This window comes from Alligator sinensis, unplaced genomic scaffold (genome assembly GCF_000455745.1).
Source record: "Alligator sinensis unplaced genomic scaffold, ASM45574v1 scaffold400_1, whole genome shotgun sequence".
In the NCBI taxonomy this organism is placed as follows: domain Eukaryota; kingdom Metazoa; phylum Chordata; order Crocodylia; family Alligatoridae; genus Alligator; species Alligator sinensis.
The window spans coordinates 1,612,734-1,638,653 of NW_005841897.1; the positions used below are offsets into that span (position 1 = coordinate 1,612,734).

General features: G+C 47.5%; 2 protein-coding genes across 7 annotated transcripts in view; one reads left to right on the top strand and one right to left on the bottom strand.

Moving 5' to 3' along the window:
* CDK3 (cyclin dependent kinase 3) overlaps positions 1-10,546 on the top strand; it is a 14,781-nt gene extending 4,235 nt beyond the window's left edge. For all 3 annotated transcript variants that reach the window (XM_006018289.2, XM_006018288.2, XM_006018286.3), the window contains exons 4-8: positions 3,166-3,286; positions 3,894-4,064; positions 4,362-4,463; positions 6,061-6,264; positions 7,801-10,546. In XM_006018289.2, coding sequence (XP_006018351.2) covers positions 3,166-3,286; positions 3,894-4,064; positions 4,362-4,463; positions 6,061-6,264; positions 7,801-7,926 — 724 coding nt within the window. In that variant the 3' untranslated portion in view covers positions 7,927-10,546. The remainder of the gene's footprint in view (positions 1-3,165; positions 3,287-3,893; positions 4,065-4,361; positions 4,464-6,060; positions 6,265-7,800) is intronic.
* Positions 10,547-11,614: 1,068 nt separating this feature from the next.
* The window catches only part of EVPL (envoplakin), a 36,540-nt gene continuing 22,234 nt past the window's right edge, over positions 11,615-25,920 (bottom strand). For 2 of the 4 annotated variants that reach the window (XM_025197464.1, XM_014517252.2), the window contains 11 exons: positions 25,021-25,175; positions 23,584-23,681; positions 22,465-22,646; positions 21,739-21,917; positions 20,577-20,715; positions 19,482-19,675; positions 18,916-19,066; positions 18,296-18,379; positions 18,098-18,208; positions 16,717-16,809; positions 11,616-15,375 (listed from right to left, as the gene is read on the bottom strand). In XM_025197464.1, the coding sequence (XP_025053249.1) occupies positions 11,926-15,375; positions 16,717-16,809; positions 18,098-18,208; positions 18,296-18,379; positions 18,916-19,066; positions 19,482-19,675; positions 20,577-20,715; positions 21,739-21,917; positions 22,465-22,646; positions 23,584-23,681; positions 25,021-25,175 (4,836 nt within the window). In that variant the 3' untranslated portion in view covers positions 11,616-11,925. Of the gene's footprint in view, positions 15,376-16,716; positions 16,810-18,097; positions 18,209-18,295; positions 18,380-18,915; positions 19,067-19,481; positions 19,676-20,576; positions 20,716-21,738; positions 21,918-22,464; positions 22,647-23,583; positions 23,682-25,020; positions 25,176-25,920 lie in introns of all 4 variants that reach the window. The other 2 variants (XM_006018290.3, XM_014517251.2) reach the window with 2 other exon arrangements.

Sequence of the window (25,920 nt, forward strand, 5' to 3'; positions counted from 1 at the left end):
CCCCCCCGCCCTGGTCAGCAAGATCGGCTGTAGGGCCCGCCCCCAGGTCATCAAGACTGGCCACGGGGGACCCCCCTTGCCTCCCGGTTGCTGACTGGTCGCTGGGGGGCACATGCTCCACAACCCCCCGACTAAGGCAGCACCAGTTGCCCATGCCTTGTTGGCAGTTCTGTCTTGCTTTATACTGTTTAATTGTATAGCTTCAAAGCATTTTTCCTTGAAAGTTGGCTGATTAGAGTCCGAACAAACAGGAAGGAAAAGGGTGACCATCATATTACAACTGCTAAATTGCCTGACTCCTGTTTTGGATTTGCCTAGGTGTGAAAACTTGTGTGTCTCTGCAGCCGCTGCAATTATAGGTTAGTTACAGATGATGAGTCTCGAGTGGTCACACAGGATGCTTAGAGGCATTACCAGACCTGTTTTGGGGTATTTGTTTATCAGTGGGGCAAATTTGCAGTAGCTTGTGCTGGTGATGGCTTGTTTACCAAACTCCAGACATCCATTGAATGGTTGAGACATTTGTAACGCCTTAGACACTGGATGCCTGTTTTGAGAAACATGAGCAAGGTGCATTTGTCACGTACAGGGCATCCTTCCTGTACCTTTTACAGGTTTCTCTTGAGATGCATATTTAGTCTTTTGTCTTCTTTAGTTGCTAGTTCAATTGACACACACATGTAGTTTGCTTGCCTTCTCTGGCTCAGCTTTTTCTTTGGCTTTTTTAGCTAGACGCATGTGCTGAGCGTGTCAGGTCACTGCCAACAACTTTAACCATCACTTTTATTATTTTATGGCAGGGGTCTGGTATTGGGTACCACAAGCACTCCACTGTCTCGACATCTAATGGGTTGCAAGCCATTAGCGGAGTTTGATTTTCTTGCAGCAGTCTTGTTACCACAACCCAGTCTTGCCCCAGCCACTGTCCTGCATTATTATGCAAGAGACACTGTCCAATCTTTCACAGTTGTCATATACTGCAAGAGAAACATTGCGGGGGTCTGCTTATGGAATTGTGTTACTTGGGCTATGGCAATGAGATTTCCCTACTGCTGATTTCATTCAGTTTTGTTAAGCAGGACACTGGAAGTGGTAAATAGATGACCCCCACCTCCTGCATGTCAAGTAAAAAGGTTTGTCTATCAAAAGGCAAGTGCCAAGACATTTTCCCACCACTTAAATTATTTTCTATTCACAGTCTACCTATACAATGCATGCAATTATTTTTCAAGTGATAAAAGCACCTATGAAAGGCCCTGGGGGTTACAGGATCATAGAAATGTAGGGCTGGAAAGGACCGCAGGAGGTCACCTACTCCAACCCCCTACTTCAGGCAGAATCATCTTAGCTAAATAGTTGTCCAGCCTCCACTCAATATCTTCCAATAATGAAGAATCTCTCTTGGGAATCTGGTCCAGTGCTTAATCCCCCTTAGAGTTAGAAAGTTCTTCCAGTCATCCATTGTATAAAACCTTGTTGCAATGTGAGACCATTACCTCTTGTTCTGTAGGAACATTCCCGTGATACAAGGCAGTGGAAAAGCTCACAGCTCTTTTTGTAGCTGGGGGGTTTCCCGGAGGGGCAAGGTTAGAGCTCTGTTGGCTTAATGGGTTTCTTCTTTTTCCTTCTGCAGTTTTTTCCCCTGTATTCAGAATCGTAATACAAGTTTCCATCCTTCCTGGGAATTTCCTTGAGTTTTTTTGTCCTTCTGTTAACGCAAGTCTCCTTGCTGAGATCATGGAGAAAAAAAACTGCACCTCAGAAAGCATGGCTGGGAACTACCATTTCAGGACCTGTGGCTTCCAGATAACTGTAATCAGGGGTAGCAATCACAAGTAAACAGAACACCGTTTGTCGATGGAAGGCACCAGGCTCCCAACCCACAGGGCACTGGGAACTTGCCAAAATTACCCTGAACTGCCTGGCCACAATCCTGTTTTTCTGACCTAGACTCATTACTTAGAGGCTTTTCCCAGACAGTTTCTCTTCCCCCCTGCTTGAAATACAAGCACTAGTTGCTGCTCTGAGATTGACCTGCTTGGACTGCAGCAGCTTGGTGCTTCTGGGTAATGCCCCTTCCTGCTGGCTTTGTTTTTGCCTTCATCAGGCTTTCCCTGTCCTTTTCAGCGCTGTCCGTGCACCTGGCAGGAATGGGTTGCAGACCATTCCTATCCCTGCCCTCCAATCTTGCCAGCGACTGCTGCCCAGCTCCTCAGTTGCTGCTTACCTGGCAGGGGAAACACCATGTATCTGGGTTGAAGAAGGCAGTTTTTCTTAAGCTTCCCAGGGATAACTGTTCTTCCGGCATGGTTTAGTACCTGCCAAGGTGTTGGGGCTTAATGCCTGTTTTATGGAAATGGGAGGCTTCTTGCTAGCTTGTTCCTGTGGCCGTATGTATGGCTGAGGGCAGGTGAAACTTGGGGGCATCCAAACCCCAAGCCTCCGGGCTTGAGCCTTTACGTAGGATGCCCGCCAAAAGATTTTGGAAATATTTGAAGCCCTTGGTGGGGGCAGAGGATGTTTGCCAGTTGTAGGGCCACTTATGGTTCTGGACTGACTCGTGGATTTGGACTTGATTTGGCTGATTTGACTTGGAGCACAAAAAGTTCCTTTAAAAAAAAAAGGGAAAAGAAGCTCCTCAGCTGCTGCTCTGTCCCTGAAGCCAGACCTGTTAACACCTCTATTGGAACTGGCCCTCTGGTCTCATGTACGAACCAGTTGCTGCTACTGGAAGGTGGAAGGGTTAGAGAGCTGCCAGGGAGATGCTGGGAAAACCAGAACAATTGTGTTATGGTCAGTCACTGAAGAAAAGAAGCTGAAAGAGAAATGATATAGATGATTTCCAATGGCCTTTTCTACAGCAGATGACTTCAGTTTGGCTCCAGTGGCTTAGATGTGTTTGGACCATTACTGTTCCATACTTACCACTGCTGCTATTTAGACAAACCCATGCCTGCTGGTCTGCATAGGGAGGGGAAAGAATGCAGGTGCCCATGCGGTATCTTGAGTGCAGCCAAAGGCAATAGTGTCCTGCCTGACTGAAAAAGGATCTACTTATAAAATGAAGATTTCATCCCCTTCTCTCTCTAGGAATGTCACCAGAGTCAGTGTGAGAAGCAGGACTTAAGCTCTGCTCTTCAGGCAATAGCTGTGTTTCATTTCTAGGCTTCTGGATGTACTGCACAGTCAGAAGAAGCTGTATCTGGTCTTTGAGTACCTGAATCAGGACTTGAAGAAGTACATGGACTCATCTTGGACAGGAGAGCTCCCGCTGAGTTTGGTCAAGGTACGTTCCATGAAGCTGGAGCGCTCCCTGGGCAAAATGCCTGTCGGCAGTATTGAGACTTGCTGCCTTCTACCAGTGAGAATCAAAACTGCTTAGCTATTTGTTAGATCTTGTTAGAGACTTTCCTTAAGCTCCCAGCATAAGGGACCAGTTCCAATACAGAAGTCACTCAGAGCTGCAGTGTCTTAACTTGGCAGGTCAGACCCAGGGTGACTAAACCTGGTGCATCTTGCAGGGGAGGAGAGAAAACCCTCTAGGCATTACCTTTCAGTATATTAATTTTCCCAGCCACTTCTGATCCTCTCAGCTTGTTTGACCACAAACTGAAGGTGGAAGTGTATTCAGGAGAGCTGCTAATAGTATGCTCAGCATTGAAATATTGGTTGTGCCTCTGGTATCACCACTGAAATTTGATTCCCTACTCCCCATGTAACAAGTCTGACTGGAGTTGGACTGACAGAGGTTGCATTGCTATAATGCAGTGTTTTCCAGAGAGGTGCTGCCCCACATGCTTAGAGGACTCCCCTGTTTTAAGGATGCTAATTTAAGACACCCAAATCTTCCACAATGTCCAACTGCATGTGTGTCTGGAATCTCCCCTCTGTAGAGCTACCTGTTCCAACTGCTGCAGGGTGTGAACTTTTGTCACTCGCACCGAGTCATTCACAGAGACCTGAAGCCTCAGAACCTGCTTATCAATGAAGTTGGAGCCATCAAGCTGGCAGATTTTGGTCTGGCAAGAGCCTTCGGAGTTCCTTTGCGCACTTACACACATGAGGTAATGTTAGGGTCCCGTCCCATCAAAGGTGCCTCATTTCAGTGTCTCTATCTGTCCTCTTAGCTAATCTGTTTTGTTTAAATTCTCCAATTTTGTAGAAATTCATAGATTATCCTCCAACATGCCTATCATTAATTACCTTTGTGTTTGGGCATTTAAATGCCATGCTCTGATTGCACAGTTCATGTGCCTGCTGACCCTTTACGTGGATGGAGAGGACATGGATTAATGCTGGAACTGCCTATGCCAAATGCAGGGAACCTTGCTTGCCTGACAATGAAAATTGGTTTTCTGCAGGTAGTGACCTTGTGGTACCGGGCCCCAGAGATCTTGTTGGGATGTAAATACTATTCAACTGCAGTGGACATCTGGAGCATTGGCTGTATCTTTGCAGAAATGGTAGTGTGTTTAACTCCTAATGGTCCAGTTTATACCTTTATCACTGTCCTGGGTAAGACAGAATACACTCTGTTCACAAGAAAGGCAACCAGGAGGGCTGCAGTGTCTACACATGCAGCCCGTGGTGTGGGGCCAGTACAGGACTGAGGTAAGGTGACCACCCGTCCCTAATTGGGCAGAACAGTCCTGCAATGGGAACCCCAAGTCATGATCCCAGGCTGCATGACTCCAGGACAGCATTTGTCCCAGATTTGCAGCCTCATGCAGGGATCCACAGGAAATGATGGGTTCCCCCTCTCAGGCTGGCAGTGTTCCAGCCTGTAAGGGGCTGCTGGGAGCGGGACACAGGAGACACCACAAGCATGTGCGTGCCCACAGACATGCACATGGCTGGGAATACAGCTGGGAAATGTGGAGAGCAGCTCCCTGCAGGTAAGTCTATGGCAGGGGAGGGAGTATTGGGGCGGGGGCATCTCAAGGCCCCCACAGTGAGGGAGAGAGTGAGGCAGGGGCTGGGCATGCTGCCCGTCCAGGGCGGTTAATGGAACTGGGGCAGGGAACAGGATGGAGATCTTCAAGGGGGTGGGGGGCATGGGGGGCACATGCCCTTCCAGATTTGTGCACGGGGCAGGGGCAGATGCCCGCCCTGCTGCTCTCCCCCCAGGAGCCCTCTGCTGGCTATGCTGCCGTGGCAAGGTGCCCCCTGCCCACCCAACAGCATCAAGGGCAGTGGAGCGGATTTGTGCCCCCTACTGCTGGGTGGACAGGATGTGCGCAGCCAGCATAGGGCTCCCAAGGGAAAGGCAGCAGGGCAGGTAGCCCTGAGCCTGCAGCAGGCAGGCTGCATCTGCCCCCACCCCACCCAGATCTGGTCCGGCACTGCTGGGGGGAGAGAGACACGTGTCCTGCCTTCCCCTTTTGAAAAGGTGGTCACCCTAGACTGAGGTACCACTTCAAACCCCAGGTGAGCTCTGTATCTGCCTTCTGAGCAATGGTGGATTTCATTATCACTGCTCAGGTACCTGCTCCTAACAGCTGGCTGCAGCAGGATGACTGCATTAGAGAGATCCAGTTTCCCTGTGCTCATGGTCGTCACACCATAGCCTGCAGAGAGCTGGAGCTTCACCCACATGGGGTTAGCTCTTCCTGCTTCCATAGATACCCAGGTTCTTCCTGGCAAGGCCTGAAACAGGGAGTAAGATGCTGCTACCGCTAGAAGGTGCTGTTGTCTAAGAGAAGCTGGAGATGTTGTCAGGGAACAGAGCTGTCCATGGAAGGCAGCTGCCTTGAAGGAGTGCTGGGGACAGAAGGGGACCAGGAGAGTGTGTGTGCGTGTGCACACGAGTGTGTCTGTGTGCGCATGTGAATGGAAAAGAAGAACAAGTGGAGGAGAAATGGAAAGAGGAAAGGCAGGCATAGCCTTCTTTCACTCTCCCAAACTTACTGCACTGCTTTCAGGGTCACAACATCCTTCCTGAGTTGTGAGCCCTCGCAGCAGGGGTATTACGAGCATCCCATCACAGCTGAATACTGTTCTGATCAGGAAGCTGCTTAAAGGCAGCCACAGGCATGAAGGAGCAATGTGTGTTGTTCCCAGGTCACTAGAAAAGCTTTGTTTCCGGGAGACTCCGAAATTGACCAGCTTTTCCGGATTTTCCACGTCCTGGGCACGCCCACCGAGGCCGCGTGGCCAGGGGTAACCCAGCTTCCTGACTATAAAAGGGACTTTCCCATATGGACCAGGAGAGAGATGAAGGAAATTGTTCCCAATCTGGACCGGGATGGAAGAGACCTGTTGGCGGTGAGTGGCAGGGTAAAGGGGTGGAGCAGGTGCTGATGTCAAACCTTTCAGGTATGGGAGAAAATAGAATTTCAGGCTGAAGTTACACATACGCAGATTGTGTTTGTGGGTTCCCCCTGCCTCCAGTCTTTGCTGCTATATGTTTAATCTCTTGGCCACAAAAGATGCAGTTTGGGAAACGGGATTCATTCTACTAGTCTGCATACACAAGTCACTGAACGAAGGGCTATGGTCTGCATTATGCAGGTGGTCCAATTAATGCTCATAAAGGTCTCTTAATCCTAATCTCATAGATTTCATAGACATTAGGGCTGGAAGGGACCTCGGAAGATCGAGTCCAGCCCCTCACCCGAAGGGCAGGAAGTCAGCTGGGGTCATAGGATCCCAGCAAGAAAAGCATCCAATTTTCTCTTTAAGGTGTTCAATGTAGGCGCTTGAACCACCTCCGGTGGCAGGCTATTCCAGACCTTGGGGGCTCGGACAGTAAAGACATTCTTTCTTAAAATCTTAAAAATCTATGAATCTCTTCTATTAAAATTATTTTACTGCCCATCTCCATGCACCTAAAACCTAAACCAGACACCTAAAACCAAAGGTCTCAGAAATGTTAGGATAGCAGTGGATTTTATCCTCTATAGTCCCTGTTATTAAGGTCACTATAGTTCATGCATTGGAAAATGCGCTATATTTTTTACTTGTATAGAAGTTTGTTCTCATCTTCAGCATCAGAGCTATTGCCTTAGGTTGCCAAGTGTTACATTGCAATGTGTTGCAGGAAGGCTGCATTTATCTCAAGCTATGGTCAAGAGATTTTTCTCCCTCAGGCAACATACAGTAAGAGAATCCTACACCTCTAAAATTACCATCACGTAGTGGAACCAGCTAGGTGACCAAGTGGGTAAACCAGTTGGTGTTCTTTTGTCAGGTATTTTTGGATGGAAAGTCATGGGGCTATATAGTGGGAAGGGATGTATAAAGTACTGATCAGTGGTCCCATATAGTAGAACAGTAGCAACGTGGCCTACATGTGTTTATCTGGAGCAGGTTCTTCCCCTGCTTGTGCTCAAGCCACACTAAAAGGAACACAGGGTACCTGGTCTAATTAAACTCAGATAGGCAGAGGCCATAGCTCTGGTCCATAGCGGGCTTTCTATTGTATCTATTTTTTTCCAAATACTTGGGAAAGCGTGCTTTGATGGTTGGGAATTCTGTGGAGGAACAACTAATTTAGGTTATATTCCACACTGCCGTTAAATTATCTTACGCTAATCACTTACCTGCTCTTTCCTCAATCTGTAAAATGGGATATCAGTATATCTGACTCAACTGGAATTTTACCCCATTTGATTAAGCCTATGAAGGCCTCTGGGGTCATCAGATAAAAGGCACCATAAAAGGCTACCTACCCCCTTTTGAGGCCGGAGGAGAAGTGCCACAGGCTTGCAGTACTCAAGAGCTTTCGCATTTAGTATAAAGATGTTAATAATCTTGTGATAATGTTAAACATTTTTTAAAATATCCTCTTTTCTTTTGCAGCAATTGCTCCTTTATGACCCCAGCAGGCGCATTTCAGCCAAAGCAGCCCTGAATCACCAGTACTTCTTTCAGCAAAGCCCTCACAACATCAAAGACCAATGTGGGCTGCAGAGACGCTACAGATAGATGCATAGGTGTGTAGAAAGCATTGCATCCTAACGCAGAGCTCTTTGTGTCAGTACATTTGCCCTCTTTGGTGACTTAGCAGGGAAAGTGCCTAAATTTAAACTGCCTGCGTTTTACAAAAACCCAAAGGGAGAGGTAGTTCTTGTTTTTGGATGCTCTCAGCCTGTTGCTGAGCAATGTTGGTCTAAGTTATGTTAGTTCATCTTTGTGAGGTAGTTACTTGTGATGGGGACAGATCTGATGGCACCATCCTTGGGAAAACAGGAGACTCACAATAGAGACTAGCTTTGAGATGCTTGTCCCCCTTGGCCAGCAATGCCCAGTGCAGTGTAGATTCTCTCTCCAGCACCTGTTTACTGCCCACTCACTACTGTGGTTTGGATATTGCAAAGAGATTTGTTGGCTTAGCTTCCAAACATCAGGAAGTCTCTGACCTCAGTTCAGGGCAAGTGGTCCATGCACACCACCATTTACCGCTATTAATAAGGATGGGCTTCATTAGTATTGATCAGTCGCTGGGTTTAAGTTGTTAGGAGTTTTAATTCCTTGTTAAAATAATCTAGAATGACCTTCCACTTGCTAAAAGGGGTAGTCAAAAGCATTTGAAGAGTAGGAAAAGTCAAGTAATGCAGTTTTGGAGAATCCTCATTTTCCTCTTGCTGTTGCAAGATGTTCCATATGAAACACCACTGTTTGGCTTTGAAAAGTTCTCACCATTCTCCTTTCAGAAGAGATTTATTGTTAACTTTGGATGCAGTTCTGGGAATTCCCTTCTGCATTCGAAAAAATAAAAACTTGGGATTGTTCAGAAATGTTATTGAATGTTTCATTGACTCTGTTGGGTTAGTTGCTCACATGGGCCAAGGAAAAAGAAGCCAAAGTTGGTCAGGTCCTGTATATACTGTCACCTTCTCCAGTCACTCTTCTTTCCCCTCCCCAACCCCTTTGTGTTGGTAACTGCTGCAGTGTCATCCATATTGTGTTGTACAATGACAGGAAGAGGCTACCTAAAGATCCTTCCGCAGGACAAGCAGTTCAGCTGCAGGAAGGAACTAGGTTTCTTTGCAATGAAAACTAGTATAAGCCAATGAAGATTGAAATCTGATTTACTGAGACACACTGGAGACAGATGATTTCTTTGCTCCGTAGTTTGCTCTTTCCCCTTATGAAGGGGACCAGAGAAGCTCCAATGAACAAATTCAGCAGCAAAAGTCTTTCTGTAATTTCCCTCTATTGCAACATTTTTCTGACTTACAACAGATGCCTGGACTGCAGTGATACACCAGGAGGAGCTATTAGCCATCTTTCTCCAGTGAAAAACAACACTGAACAACTGACCTTTTCCACATAGCCACCCATAATTCTTGTAGTTACAGTGGGAATTTAAAAGCCAGTGGGGATGCCTAAGCCTTCTCATTTCCAAAACTAGATTTTTAAAAAAAGCATTATTGTTAGAGAACGTCAAGGAAGCACCTGCCAACATTTCAGGATTATACATTTCAGTCTATTCTTTGTTAACAAGAGGGTGATGGCCAAGTATTTCCTGCAGCTCTCAAAACCCTGCAGCTAAGCTTGTGTTACATAGTTGGGATTTTGCTATATTTCAGTGACATCTCCTCTATATACTACCAGCTTTTTGAGGCACAATGCTCAGTAGATAGGGATGAATTGTAGCAAAAGGATTCTTTGTAACCAGGACGTCAAGTTTTGAGCTCTGTTTGTTTGGACAGTGCTCCGTCTGCTTTCCACGGACATTTGAACAATCAAGTTTTCCTGGTAAAAATTATTTCTTTGAACATTTTAAATATGTCCACAGTCATGCAGTCCAGAAGCAGAAACAATACCACTGAGAGTCATCTGGCCAGTCATAATCAAGCAATGCAGCTTGACAGTCAAACACTTTCAAGTAGTCCCCCTGATAGACAGGGTGATTGGCAGGTTACTCTGAGTGGGGAACCTGAGAAGCTGTTGTCATGCCCAAAGGGGGTTTCAGGATCAAGAAGATCTGAATTTTCCAAATTAGCCATTCTTTCTTGGGGCAGTTTACACATAGTTTCCAAGTCTTTAGCTGCAGGGAACTTGTGACCCCACAGAAACATCTGAAGTGCTAGTGTGAGGCTGCTGCTTTTACTCTGGTTCCACAAGCTGTCTGCTGCTGATTGGGAATGCCTGGGGTCAAGAGAGGCCTGCTAATAATGAGCTTCAAACCTACCCTGGCAAAGGGGACTGAAAACAGCGTCAGTCAGCTTCAGCACACTGCCTCTTTGTGACCAAACAAGTCAAGTCCCATGACTTCCATCCCTAAACCCCTATACACAGCAATTAATTAAGGATTTACTACCTAATTAACAAAGCTTGCATTCACTTAATTTCACAGCGTTCCCCAATCCTACTTAATCAACCTTCATGGAAAGAATAATTGTGCGACACCCACGTTGCTTTAAAATAAATACCAGTTGAGGCATGCTCCATCAACAAGCCACTGTAGGACCAGGGTAGAGGTGACGAGAACAGGAGTTTTTAGCTCCCTTCCCATAGATGAGCTGAAAGAAAGGCTGAAGGTAAACTCACCCGGCCAGGACTGTTGAGAGATGATGGAGCAACTGCAGTGTCCTTGGAGAAGCAGCCTTATGATTAGAAAGCCCTGTAAGGCAGCTGAGAGAAAGGTAGTCACCCTAATGCTGCTTTAGAAAGGGAATTGGGTCTCTCATAGCCCTGCAAGTTCCTAGCAGTCTTTCAACCAGCTAATCAAAGCCAGATAGAGAAACTTGTGGGCTTGGGCTGGGGTAGAAGCTGACTGAAAAGGAGCTTGTGTTAAAAGAGTCTTAAAACCTGTGTCCAAGATGAGCTCATTGGGGTTGGGGTCATTTAGCACACCAGTATACCATTTCATTCATTAAATGAATGCCTATCAACTGCTCTACCCCTTCTCTCCAGTTCACAAGACTCAAGCACTCATTACAGTAAAACCTAAGGAGATATCTGAATCCAAGCAGGAGCTTGTGAAAGCAGCAGCAGAAAAGGGTCCTTAGCTGTTGGCAAGCTGTCAGCTTCACCTTGCATTGCCACCTTCCAGCCCCATGTGATGACAAGTTATACTCCCCCCCCCATGCCAAAACACTGCTAAAGAGTCAGTCTCCTTTAATTGAAATCAATTGTTTTGGGGAAGAACTAGATTAAATACAAGATTGGTGGAGAGTATGTGGGCCCATGGTGTAGATGGGAAGAAGAGTAGCCCAGCTGAGGGAAAGCCCATAGAAGCCACAGGATTCTTGCACACGCAGGACAAGGTAAGAGCAGGTCATTGTCTCTGGATAGCAAAATGCAAAAGAAGGGATTCTTTTATTTTAGCAGAGGCTGAGCTTTGTAAGTGGTACTGACAGAAAGCCAGTGGGATTTAGGAACCTAAGTCCTAGTTACAAAAGGGACATAATGCAATCAGGCTCAGATTTTCAGAGCTATTTTGGCATTGATTCACTCAATGTTGCGAAGTCTAAATCCCAGCGACTTCACTCTCAAGTGCCTCAGGCCCTTATGAAAATGGTACCCATGGCCTACAGTTTTAAGGTGAAAAAATACTATTGAAATCATTAGGAATATGGTGCTTAAGATGCAGGGTTGCCAACTAGCAGATCTTTGGTTGCCAGCCCTATGCTGAAGGAGAGAGACCTTTTGAGTTTTCACAGATAACACCATGCTGGAGACAATTTCTAGTTTTATTGCATGCATAAGAAATGGCCAAACTTGAAAATGCACTGATATGCGCCCCCACAAGCTGATCTGAAGTCACAGATCTGAAGCTATCAGAAGCACATTTTCTCTAAAGAGTCACCTTTCCTGGCAAAACAGCATCTAGAGGCTAGTGCTAGAACCCTGCCACCCTGATGAACGCCGGCCTCCTTGCTATATGTTAGGTTGCCCCAGTCACTGGCACCCATGAGTAGCTAAGTATAAGACTGCACACCCTTAAATGCTAGGCAGTCTGTCCATCTGTGAACACTACCATCCGAACCGGGACAGTTTTGGAGAATGGCTCACTGAGCGGTAAGACTGAAACCCCTCAGAGGTGGCAGGGAGGAGCAAGAGGCCACTCCGGGCATCCTTCCGGCAGCGGGTCATAGCTTCCTTATAATTTATCTTGTCTTTGGTGATGGGGTCGACAAGATCCTTCTCGTAGTTAGACTCGTCACGGAGCATTTTGGCCAGGTCATCGGTAATCATACCTGTCTGGGCAGCTTCTGCCACTGGGATGCGACCGGTTTTCTTGGGATCAATGAGTCCTCCGGTTAGGTGCTGTACCTCCAGGTAGGGGAAGGCGCTGTCCTTGGTCATCCATCCTTTCTGAACTGCTTCTCCAACTGAGAGCCTCCGCTTGGTCACTGGGTCTTCGATGCCTGTGAAAGCCTTTTGGGCATTCAGCAGCCTCTGCACATAGGTTCGGTCAATCAGCCCTTTATCGATGGCTTTGTGGACAGAGTACCGATCCCGCGAAAGAAGATCGATGATGCCCCCGGTCGCTGCCTGAGCTTCAAGAAGCTTTTGAGCTGTCATGGGGTCCAGCACCTTCCTGGTGACAGCAGTTTTTATGTTGTACTTTGTGTCTGTGGTAGTGTCATACACCCCAGCGATGGGAAAGTTGTCATCACAGAAGCTTTTCTGTGGGTTTGGAGGAAAGAAGGTTTGAGTTTGCTGGGTGGTTGGTGAGGAGAGCGGAGACTTGGAGATAATGGAGCCGATTGACAGAGACTGGGGTGGCTTGGACTCCCCTGCTACAAGCAGGGCAAACTCAGAGATTGGGATCTTGCCATCTTTGTACAGCTGGCACTCTTCCTTAGTGATCCTCCTGGACCTCAGAGCATCCTCAATGGAGTACTGCTTCCCACTCTTCTTGTCAAGGAGGACAGAGACATCGCCACTGGGGCCAAGGGTAGTGATTTCCTCCCAGTCGCACTCCAGTTCTTGCAGTTGGATATACTGATTCCTGTCTATGATGCCTCTCCTGTATGCCTCATAAGGAGACATGTCCTTCCCAGTCTCAGGGTCCAAAATGGAGATTTTGGTGGAGAGATTGGTCTCCCTCATCTGGGTCTCGTGGCTTATTTCCTCCCGGTTCACCCTGGACTGCAGTTCTCGGAGGGACCTCTCTTTCTCGTAAATCTGGTCCTTCTCCCTCAGGATATCCGACTCCAGGAGGGAAAGCTCATGCTCCAGCTGCATCTTCTTCTGCCTGTCACTCTCTGTCCTTTGGCTCAGCAGCTTGGACTCCTCTCGGAGGAAGAGGACTTTCTGCTGCTTCTGCCTTTCCAACTCCCTCAGCTCGCCCTCCAGGGTGGTTCGCTCTTGGATTGCCAGGTTCCGCGCTTTCTGGAGCTCTGCTTCCTCCCGTGCCCAGGTCCTCTTCATGCCTTCAGCTCTCTCGATCCTCTCCCTGAGTCGCCGTATCTCCTCTTCTGCATTCTGCCTAGCTGTCCTCTCCCGGCTCAGCAGCTCCCACACCCGGGCACGTTCGTTCTCTAGCACTCTGTCCTTCTCTACTCGGATGACCTCCTTGTAGATGGTCTTCTCCTGGGACTTAGTTTTCTGCAGAATATCAACCTGCACCTGCAGGCTCTTACATTCTCTTTGCAGGTTCAGAACTTGCATCTTCTCGTCATCCAACTCTATCCGCAGGCTGCTAGCGGACTGCTCAAGAACGGGATCCTTCTCTAGCTTGACCACTTCTTCCATAATGATCTTTTCTTGCACTGGCGTGGGGCTTTCTTCCAATTCTTTTATTCTCATGGTTATCTGCCTCATCTCCTTTTCCAGTGCCAGCCTCTTTTTTCGATCCTCCTGAAAATTAAGCAACCTCTCATTCTCTTCCACCACTGAACGGAGCTGCTGCACCTCCCGTTCCAGGTGACGCCGGTTGCTCACTTCCTCATCCAAACTCCTGCTCAGCCTCTTATGATCTTCTCTGAGCTTTGGATCCCTCTGGGTCAGAACCACCTCCTGCACCACAACCTTTTCCTCAGGCTTTCTCCTCTCCAGCAGCAGGTACATACTCTGTAGGTCATAGATGGTGTCCTCTGCTGCTCTCCTCTTCTGAGACATCCTGCGAACCTCTTGGCGGAGGCGTTCAGCCTCTTTTTCCAAGAGTGGGTCATTTTCATAGTGGATGACCTCCTTGTTGACCAACTTGGTTTCGACCTTGGACCTCTCTCTCTTCCATTCATCCCTTTCACCCTGAAGTCTAATGAGCTGTTCCTGGGTCCTGCCATTGGTGTTCACCAGCTCATTGAGCTGTTCCTTCAGCCGGTCAATTTCTCTAAGGATCTCTGGGCTCTTCTCATGTTTCACCACTTCCTGGATCACCTCCTTATACTCCACAGTGGGTTTCTGAGACCGGAGGATGTTCAGTTCAGGCAAGGCCTCTTCCACCTCCTTTTCAATCCTTTGTCTTTTACTAGCAACCTCCTGTAGTTCCCATTTCAGACGTTCAGTCTCCTTCTCGGTTTCTGGATCCACCAGGAAAATCTCATTGACCCTCTCCTTCACCTCTACTTTAGGTTTTTGCCTCTCTGCAATGCTGTATTTGCTTTGCAGCTCAGCCAGCAATCCTGTTAGCAGCAGGTTTTTATTCTGCTCTTCCTCAATCAGAGTTCTAAGCTGAGAAGACTCTTTCAGCAGCTCTGGGTCCTGTTCCACCTTCTTCACCTCCTTTACAATGATTTTGGGCTCTGCTGTTTCAATCAGCCTTTCCAGTTCATCAGTTCTGCTCTTCAGTTTGATTATTGCATCCTCTGCCGACTTCCTCTTGAAGGTTTCCTCTTCAATTTGCATCTGCAGTGTCATGACGGCTTTCAGCATCTCCGGATTCTTCTCCAGCTTGACCACCTCTTTCACCACCACTTTCTCTCGGATTTTGGGCTGCTTCTGTTCCAGAACGTACAGGTCTTTCCTGAGCCGTTCCAGTTCAGAGGCAGCCACAGAGCTCCCCTTTTGGAGACGCTTGATTTCCTCATGGAGGCTGGCTGCCTTGCTATCCAGAGCTGGGTCCCTCTCGATTTTGGTGACCTCTTTGGTCAGCAGCTGGGCTGTGATGGCCTTCCCCTCCTCCTCCATCTGGATGAGCTTTCTGTTCATTGTCTCAATGTCTGCCTGCAGGCTGTTCCTCTTTCTGCTCTCCTCTTCGATCTGATGCTTCATCTTGGACAGGTCTCTCTCCAGTTTTGGGTCTCGGTAATATTCCACCACCTCTTTTTCTTCCACCCTTTCAATGGGCCTCTGAGTCTTCAGCATCAGTAGCCTATTTCTATGTTCTTCCAGATCCTGCTCCACATTGGCAACTTTGCCCTTCTCTTCCTCCAGCTGTGTTCTCAGTAACTGCGATTCTCTCGTTGATGAGGCCAGGTTTTCTGACTGTTGCATTTGTTCTTGTACTGCCTGTACCTCCTCATTTACTTCCTTCTGAAAGAAATAAAACAAGCAGATGGGAAGACCAAATCAAAAAAAAAAAAATAAATAAAAATAAAAAATCACTCTTTGAGCATAGAAACAGTGACCATTCCTTGAACCCTGAAGTCCCCCAAATGCTGGCCAGTTGGAGACTGGAAATAGATAGAAGACAAAATTGGTATAGACGTCTGCATACGTTCTAATGACAGAGCCATCTGTAAATGGCACGTAAATATTTGTCAGTCGCACTGAATTAAAAAATAAAAATAAATGGTTGCAATGTGGGAGAAAATTCCTCAAATGACTAGAAACTAGCATGATTTTTACCATGTTTGCATGGGGTTGTCTGTCCAAGCGGTCAGGCCATGACATGGTTCTCTCTCAAGCATTCCTAGGATCAAAGCATGGTTTATATTTGGGGGATGCTGGTCAACCTTCATTCAGGATGTTCTTTTCCTCCAGAGAACAAAATGTTTCTTAAGAAATTGCAGCTTAAAAAAATTTGGGGTTGAAGGGGACACAATGATCAGACAAATATTGTTTTAAGCAGAAAAATAAAAACCAAACGGTGAGATGTCAAGTGAAATCTGGAACACATCTGATCTGCTGGCCATCAGATGGGCCTTCTCCTCATCAGTTCCATGCATTCATGCAATTACTTTTCATTTATAAACATTTACACACATTTATAGTTAAAGCACTGGGCAAATATGACTGATTGAACAGGCTGTGAGTCTGGAATCACTTTGAAGTGCAGAAGTGAAACGCCATAGCTGGTAACATTAAGCAGCAGTTTAGTGCAGGTAGTTAGGAATCCAGCATCTAGTGGAAACTCTAGCAACAGTTTGGGTTAGCAGGATGTGATCACCCCAATTTGGAATTTGGCTGGGAAAATGAGTTTAACACCCCCATTCATACCTAAAATGTGAAGAGGTATTTAGTGACCAAGTAGTATCAGAGCTTCTGCTTTACATCTCTCCTGAAAGATGGCACTAGCTCTGTTTGGCTGTGTAGCGCCCTGCATGCCATCCAGAGTTCATTGCCACTCTCCAGAGGGAAAGTGCCAGCTAGTGTGGTTCACCAGAGCTGCTGCTTGCCCTGCAGTGAATTTTACCCCTAGTGCCTTCCATCCATGGTCTCTGTCCCCTTCAGCTTCTAATCCTATTACCTTGCCTAACTTCTGAGATCTAGTGAGATCCCAGCTTAAGGAGACATGCTGACAAATTCTTCTGCATTATGTCCTGGAAAGATGCCAATAAGAACCTGCTGCCTCTCCCTGGGGGTGATGACTGGCGGAGGAGAACATGCGAACCATGGTCATTGGAAAAAAAGTGTTGAGGTGTTTATACAGACCTTCTCCATAATCTTCTTGGCAAACTCCAGCCGGCTGAGCTGCTGCTTGTTTTCCACTGCAAGCTCCGTGTACAGTTTTGTCACATCATTTTCCTAAACAGAAACAGCAAGAGCCATTCAGGCACTCAGTCCTGCCAGGCACAGTCCTCAGATATCTTGCTCTATATCATCTGTGCAGCAGCTTAAGCCTATGGTCTCTAGGCACCTCACAACCTTTAACTAAATGCTGTAGTGAGGTATCACCCTTGGTTTTGTAGATGAAGAAGCACGAGTCATGGGGAAGTGGTGGGCTAGATTTGTGATGGTGTTTAGGTGCTTCACTTCAATGGACTCTGACTTCAAAACACTTTTACAAATCTGGTACCAAGTGACTAACCCAAGTTCACACTGCCTGACTGCAGCATAACTCAGTTGAACAGAGGATCCCCAAGTCTCAGTCCCATAATTCAGGCAGGACACAATACTCTCCCACTATAACCAGCCACAAAGCCATAACACTCATTGATTACAACAGCATGTTTTAAGCAAAAACATTAAAGGTCATGTACCCACAAACTGCAAGCATAAGAGTTTGAACACTGCCATGCCAAAAGGCTGGAATGGGTGAGAGAAATGCAAACTCTCAGCAGCCATATGGAGAAAGCTGAGAAGTGACCTGCTCCTACTCATTTCTTTCTAGGGACAGTTCAAGACCTGAGTAGATAGTTTGAGAAACTCATCTGAACCCACTTGGATTGGATTTTTCTGTAGAGCAACCTGAATCCAAGCCACATTCATCTCTGGAGACAATGTCAAATCTTAGACAGGTCTCATGAAGTAGTCATAATCTGTGCTATTCTTGTTGGCATCTTGCTGCATGAAGTACAGCAACTGGGAAAATAAAAATGTACATCCATATTCTAACATCCATATTCTGCCCTAAGAAATAGCCCATTCAACCTCTGCCCTTTCAATATGCATCCTAATTAACAACATGGTAAAGAAGAAGCCACAGGGTGAAGAGCATTTTGACATCACTGAGCTTGTTGATGCTATTCAGATCATGGGGAGCTGAGAAGTGGATGTGCTGGTGGATTTCCTGTCTGCCCTGAAGTAGAGGGTATATCTGTACACCGATACTTCCCCAACAACTTTGTCCAATGCTATTAGAAGAAGAGATCAGCACAGCTCATGCTTTGGAACAGGATGATAACTGGCTGGGGTCAAGAGATGAGAATGAGAAAATGGCAGAAGAAATCATGTCCCCTCAGAGGAAACAAGAGAGGCTGTGGGCCAATTTCAGACTTGGTGTAACCAAATATAACCACATCCAAGGCACTAGCCCTGCACTGGTACAAACCAGGTACATGCAGAGCAGAAGGCTTTCAGCTCACGGCCTTACCTGGGCCTGGATGCTCTCCTGCAGTGGTGTGACACGCAGCCTCTTGGCAGCAGAAGCACTCATGGCTGGATCCAGAGAGGAGCAGTATTTGCTTGCCTGAAGTTCATAGTCCTGTCAGAGGTGGAGACAAAGAAGTCACTTTGGGTCTCTGCTGGGTAAGGCAGAGGGGAAGAGCCACCCAGCAAAGTCCAAACCTACGTTGAGAGATGACTGCACATTCTGGGATAGCTTCACCACTGAGCTCTTCTCTGGTTCCTTGTCCTGGATCTCCTCCCCCAGCCTCTGCAAGAAATGAAGAATAGGACATACAGGAATGGGTGACAAATTACATCCCAACAAACCTCCCAGTGAGAGCAGGTCCATGTCAAACAAAGCAACTGGGGAGGGGAAGCCAGTTCTCCAGGGGTTACCACTGTGAGACCAATTGCGAGGTCTCAGTCCAGCAGGAAGCTTTGCTCCTGCCTACTGGTAGCATGTACTGAGCCATCTGTCAGGAAGGGAGCCCAGACTCACTTGGGGACTCCAAACCATGGGGATAACACCAGGTCAGAGGTGACTGATGTCCAACCTCATGTGCTGGAGTGAGAAACCAATAAGCCCCGAGACACTTGGGGCCTCTTTCCCCTGGACTGATGGAGCTCAGGTGTTCGTGGAGAGGCTGCCTCAGACCAGCTGGTACTTTTTGCCCACAGGGTCTCTTCTAGATGTTTCCTCTATCCCTAGCATGGTGAGACAGCCTGTGGCTACACAGGTCAGAAATCAATTCTTGGTACTGCCTGCAGGACTCAATGGGTCCTGGGACCCGTCGCATGGCTCACCTTCTGTGCCTGCAGCTTGTAGTTGATCTGACTTGGCCCATCTGTGGTCTTGACCCGGTGCTTGGGCAGGCTGTTCATCCAAAACATCAAGTTCTCATTTGAGTTTTGGAACTGCTGGTAGGTAAGGTTGATGCTCCGGAGGGTCTTCTCCCTGGGAGATGGGGAGCCCGGGGAAGGAAGGAGAGTAGGAGAGAGCTCTGTGTGAATTGCTAGAGGGGCATGATTGTGCATGTCACCAGTCACTTCTCCTGGCTTACATGGTGCCAGGAGGAAAATGCTAGTGCCCTTCCCAGCTGATTCTGAACAGAGGCAAAGCCTGTCATACACACAGGAGGACTGAAATGGCATTGTACTGCTGAACACAACTGACCATGAGCTACACCAGCATGGGGGGTTGGGGTACTGGGATAGAGAGGGGGCCAAAAGATCTGCCCAGAGGACTCCAAATTGGCCCTATATAGTTAAAGAAAACAGACCAAGTCTGAACTGGTTTGGCGGGGGGGAGGCCCACAACTCTCCCTGTCGCTACCCCCTAGATCCCCAGCATCAGGTAGTAGGCTGCTCACCGGTGATCCAGCTGGTCAGCCACGGCATGGTAGCGGTCATTAAGAAGCTGCACCTCCCTCCTCTGCCTGGGGAAGTCGGGGCAATACTCCTGGAAGTTGTTCTGCACAGCACTGCAGCTGTGCTCAGTGTCCTTGAGGCTGCGATTCAGCTTCAGCAAGCAGTCCTCTCGGGCAACCAGGTCCCGCCTCATTCTCTGTGGGGAGTAAGGCCGCCAGGTTGGCATCAGCCTTTCCACCCGCACTCCCTGCTGAGAACCCTTCCCCAGCCCTCTCGTGCCATCAGTGTCCCACAGGGAGGGAGACACTGGCTGAACAGAGTGGGAGGGAGCTCCTTTTTCTACCCAAAAAAACACTGGGATTGGAAAGGACAGGGATGGATTCATGGTGGGGCTTCATGAATATACCTTTTGCCTGAGTGTGAGAGTAGCACAGGCATGGAGCCATGAATGAGGGAGGGAGGAGGGGGATTCAAATAGTTCAGAGAAGAGATGGGGCAATGAAGGAGCTGATGGTGCGTGGGAAGCAGAAAGAGCTGGAGGGGGTTTGGAAGAGACAGAGACATTGTTGTGGGTAAAGGAGGAGGGATAATTGTGATGCAGAGAGGTTGGGAGTTGGGACACCGAGGTAGCAGGGGAAGGGAGGGCCTGTGGGGCAGAGTGCGGTATGTTCACATTGCTTAGCTCCTATGGGTAGGAGTCTAGCTGGAGGCCTCCAATGAGTGGTAGGGTGGCCATCAGAGAGGACATTCCAGTTTTCTGCTACTCTGTCCTCTATTGATATGAAACCTGCTGCCTTTATGTAACCCGCAGAAAATGCTCAAGAGAAAAACAGAGGACATAAAGGCGTCAGGTTTCGGACATAGAGGCGTCAGGCGTCCTCTATGATGGCCACCCTAATCAGTGGCTGTAAGGGTTGCAGCCTTCTATCAACCAAGCAATAACTGCTGAATGGGTGATTATGCCTGTAAACACTGTGGAGTATCCTCTACAGGAGCGAGTCAGGGTGTGACCACACAAGGCTCCTGTGAGAGACTACGCCCAGGTTAATGCCCCACTGGGAACTGGATATCTCATGGCTAGCCAGAGGCTCCCTCACCTGCAGCTCGTTGGCACGATCCTGCAGGGCATTGGGGGAGGCAGGGATGGTGCTGTCCTGAGCCAGCTTGGCCTCAAAGCCACTGATGACCTTGTCCGTGTTCTCAATCCGATTCTCCAGGTTCAGGGCTGCCTTGGCTCTGAGGAGGGGGAGACGACAGACAGGATGTGAATAGCTGTGGAAGGCCTGAAGTGTTCTCCCTCCCTTCAGACTCTGTACGCTGAGACTTCTGAATAATGGCACTCATGATCTGCAAAGCCCATTATAAAGATGGCTTTAAAACAACAGCTTTGCCTGTGACACAGGCCCCTGAGCAGCACACATGCTAGGAGAGGCCAGGGCATGCAAGCCTACCTGATTTGGGGCTGTTCCAAGAGAGACTCCAAGCAACAGCAACCAACTCATGTTGCTGTGACCTTAATAAAAAGAAAACCCTTCCTGACCCCACCCCTAGGCTCAATCTGGGCTGTAATCCCAGTTCACCAGAAGCCTGTATCCTAATGGTTCCTTTATGGTTCCTAATGGACTATACGGTACCTAGCACAATGACATCTTCGCCTCGATTGAGGTCTCTATGGCAAAGATGCATATCTCCCTTACCTTTTGAATGCAGACAAAGCCAGCAATACTAAAAAAGGTCAGGAACTTGTCTTATTGCAGCAGTTCTCAACCTTCTTCAGACTCAAGACCCTTCCCCACCTGCAGAAAATGCCAGTTTTTCGCTTTCACTCATTTCTTGGCTATAGAAAAATAGGGAAATTCTTCTGGTGCAAAGAACTCAGAAAGCCCACAGCAGGACTGAGCATTTTTGACACTGCAGATTCCTATTCGAAACCTCTGTTTTTATCTTGCCATTCATGTGTTAATGCATTCACACCTAACAGTACTAATATTGCATGGCACCCTTCAAAGGATCTCACAGTACCCAGTTGAGAATTACTGTTCTATTAGATTATGATCTTAAAACTGGCTCTATTTTTGCAAAGTCCTATTTTGGGGACTTTTCCACTTGGAAACAGACCTCCTCTTTTCCAGTGGAAGTGATTCTAAGGATCCTCTAAAATCTCCCAGGACAAAATGGTCTGTGCAGGATTTTGCAAAACACCATTCATCAATTCATGTGGCTCCTACTGACTGCTCAGGTGTCACTGTCACCACTTACTTCTCATTGTATAGGCTGGACAGCATCTTGACATCACTGTACTTGTTTTTGAAGTTGTTCAAAGTTACGGGAAGCTGAGAGGCAGAGGTGCCCATGGGTTTCTTGGAAAGGTAGGCCTCACACTCCTTCTGCAAGGCATCCTTATCTGCTTCAATGTCCTGAAGTCTCTTGGTTGTTCCCTAAGACATGAGGGGATGTAGGTGGAGTCATTGCAAGCAGCTGCAGCAGCTCAGTGCTAAGCTGATCTGATACAGTAGGGTTTGCTGAGAGGCCTTGGCAAAGCCTGGCTGGGAAAAAGTATCCACAGCACCAAGTGGTTCATGGTAGTCAGAGGTAGAGAAAACCCATTAGACTGAGTCTGTCCAACTGCAAAGGCATAGCAGAGACACCGCCCCTCCCCACCCCCAACAGAAAATGTAATCTGCGCTGAATGGATACTGGACCAGATCTTAGCCCAAAGGAAGGGGGAGGATCTCAGGGTTTGTGACAAGAGCTCAAGCCCACATCTATACTGTTCATCACTGTATTAATCATGGAAATACCAGTATTCACCCCTAGATCAGACCTTTGAAATGCGTCTGTAGGGGCAGCAAAGCTCTATTTCCTCTTTGGAGGGGATTGCTAGCTCCTAGGTAGTTTCTATGTCAGCTCAGTTCTGGACCAACAAATGTGGAAGTGTTGGAGGGCCAAAGGGTCATCCAGCCCCTTGCGCTCCTCAGCACTTACCTCCTGGTCTTTAATTCTTTTGGTAAGGTCCTCTATAGGGTCACTGTGGTTCACTGGGGACCTCACCCGGTTAAAAACCTCCTTCTCCACTTGGACCAAGTCCCCACTCAGGTTATCCAGCTTATTGAGGAGCTGGCCAGCTTGGGAATCATCACTGGCAACAGTATGCGTTTTAATTGGAGCTGCAACGACAATCAATATTAAGTCTCCCATTTTCAAACTCTCAGTTGTGCAGCTTCCATGACCGGAAGCCTTAATGTGCAGGTTAGACAAACATTTGCCTAAGAGGGTGAGGCAGAGATGATCCTGCCGTGACCACCTGAAGTCACTTCCAGAGATACTTTCTATCACTCTTGGTTGAGCAGATCTTACACCCTATATCTCTGATGGACAGATCCTACATCTGGATCTTCACCTACTCTTCTTCAGAATGATCCCACATACAGACATCTGTTTCCATGGGATTATGCTGGACTAGATTTAAACCTATACATGGTTTTTAACATAAATTGTGAAGCTAGGAATGTGAGTTTGGGTTGGAGCCCTGGATTCCACCTTGCAGTCCCTAACGCACTGAACTCAGTGTCACTGAGGGGTGGCTCACGTTCCCTGGGGGGCTGCTCATGACCAAGGTAAGAGAGTTATTGACTTTACGTGGCTTAAGCTACGTGTATCACCCTGTGTGTCCTTCTCATTCTCCAGTCCCAATGAGCCCCTTTGATAGTCACTGAGTAGAGTTGGCTGATGGAAAAAGAGCCGGATAAACCAACTCTCCATTGCTGACCTGGCTATAATGTGGAAAGGGTTACTTATGGAAGACCTCTCTGTACATCAGCTCAACCCAAGGTCACACAGCAAGTCAGAGCCAGTGCCAGGGACAGAATGCAGGACTCCTGCTATCCAGTCTATTGCTAAATCCGAGACCACAGTGCATCCATGTGCTAAGGAGTGTTATGCCTCCGAGTGTCCACATGTAAGAACGGGGCATCCTACTTAGAACCCAGATTTCAAAGCTTCACCTATAGCATAATTACTGTTTCACAAAACAACAGCCCCACAAGTAATAACCTGAGACCAGAGATCTTGCTTTGGGGTGGAGTGCCTTAACACCCCACTTACCTTGGTGGCTGGGTATAATCGGCTCCTTGCGACTGTTTCTCAGGGAGTTCTGAACTGACACTCTCTTCTGCTTCACTGCATTCAAGTCACCTTCAAGCCTACAAGCCAAACCAGGGAAGCCAGCAGCACAGGGGTTAATACAGGGATTGAACTCAGCAGAAAGCACACCCACAAGGATGCCTGTGTAGGGCCTCCTAAACCCAATGGGGACTCACCTGAAGACACAGACATTATCTGTTCCAAGCAAGGGGCTGGCTTTACTGGCAGCCTGACTATATGCAGTGTTGCTACTGTTTCTACCCTAACATCTGGAAATGACAGGATCCTGCCTTGCAAGGATGATGAGACAGACTGAACTGAGAGCTGAGTTTGGGAGTGCTGGTGTTCAGAAGGAAAAAGAACAGGATGGTTGAAATACGGCTGAAGCATGCGGGCTAATCCCTGTTTCTCCAGAGGCAAATTAACAAACCAATGCAACACTTGGAAAACCATGATCTTGAATGTTTCCCACACAGCATCAGATATGGAATCCTTTAATATCTTCATAACTACAGTATAGCAAAACCCCTGCTGCAGAACAATGCCAGCTATTTTATGGGATATTCCTTGGTAGAGAAAGGTTGTGAACCACACTAGAAACCAATACAAATCTGACTGGTTTGCAAGGCTGTACACAGGAAGGCTACCAAACACCCCTAAAGACATCAGTAAACCAAGTTGTGAGAGAAGGCTTGAAAGGAGAAATATATTCCGTGGAGCAGCCACTTTGTGGTTTCATCAAGCTATGAAATGTCAGCATGCTGCAAATACTACAGATCAAGCATTTGTTACTGCACGTTAAATTCACGAGCACCAAGGAGGGACAGGAAGGATTTAAGGAGGCATGAAAGAAAGGCTGAGGCACTTAGGCACTTTTGAAAACGGGTCTTTGGCCCCTAAGTCATATCTGAAAATAGGACTTAGGGGCCTTCTAAACACACCAATTACCTGGATTTATTTAAATCTGCTTAGAAATTTTAATCAGTTTAGGTTCAATTGGCAAGGAATCAGTTGAAGTTGGAGTCAGTGTCAGGTACTCGTAAACTGATTTAACTAAGTGTACAAAAGTGAGGTGTGCTAGGTGCATTAAATATGTTTCTAAAAGGATTTAGTAAGTTGGTGAGACCTATAGACTCCGACAAGACCAAACCTCACAGAGAAATTAAGGCCTATCTTCAAGAAAGTCCTCTTGACCATGATGTGTCCGTATGGAATACTGTTGCTAAGAGAGTTGTTAGAAACTACGTGACCAGGGCATTTGATACCGGACAAAGCCCTAGAATAAAAGTAGAATAGGAAACAATAATGCACCGGCTGGGAGAAAAACTGGGAGACCTTTCCCATCCCTGATTTCTCTGGGACACAGCAAAGCCAATAATACACGTGCAGTGAACTCACTGATGCACTCTGTCGATGGCCTCTGGGTCTGGAGGAGGGATGGAGAAGCAGGCAGCAGGTGCCGTCTTTGTCACCCCTTGGCTGCTCTGCACCACCCAGTTCTCTTGGTTGCTGTTGTCTTTCAGAGTGTACTTTTCACACCTCTTGAGCTGCACCTGGGAGAAACGGGGAAGTGGGTTGATTTTCCAGCACTGGCTTTCGATCTTCTGTATTTTCAGGAGAAAACCAAACTCCTTGCATTTGTCAGGGATTTCAGGTCTGGTTGCCCTCAAGGGGCCTCAGTCTTAGTTCAGGAGCACCATCCCCTGACAGAGACCACTGCAGTAGTACGAGGTAAGAGTATAAATTGGATTTATTCACATACTGCACATCCCCAACTAAGGCGCGCACCTTATTTTGGGAAAGCAGAATGGAAAAAAAAGATATTTCCTTTTCCTTTTAACCAAACTGATCAGAAACAGTTCTCTCATTTAAAGACAGATACCCCAATTTTCATTCACTAATTTTGGGGTAAAGCTGTGTGTGGTCGGTGAGTTAATAGGGTACGCCTGCATGCATGGCAGAACAGGTATAAGGAAGATATTGCCTTGGTGGAAATGAACTGGCCTGTACCACCAGGGAGGTGGATCACTTCCAGTTAGGGTTTGGCTTGTGATCCTATAATAAAGCAACAAACCATCCTGGATTTCGTGGTTGTGTCTCTAAGGGCTCCTTAACAGGCCTGTGCAAGCGGCTAGTATTTGCTTCGGATTTGGCCAATTTGGGGGACAGTGATTCGAATCACTGATTGGGTTGAATCTGATTCGGAGATTCGGCTGCTGCCAAATCAGCTGAATCTCCAAATCACACAGGCTCATCCCCCGCCTACTCCCCCAGCCGGGCAATGGCTGCCCTGCCTCC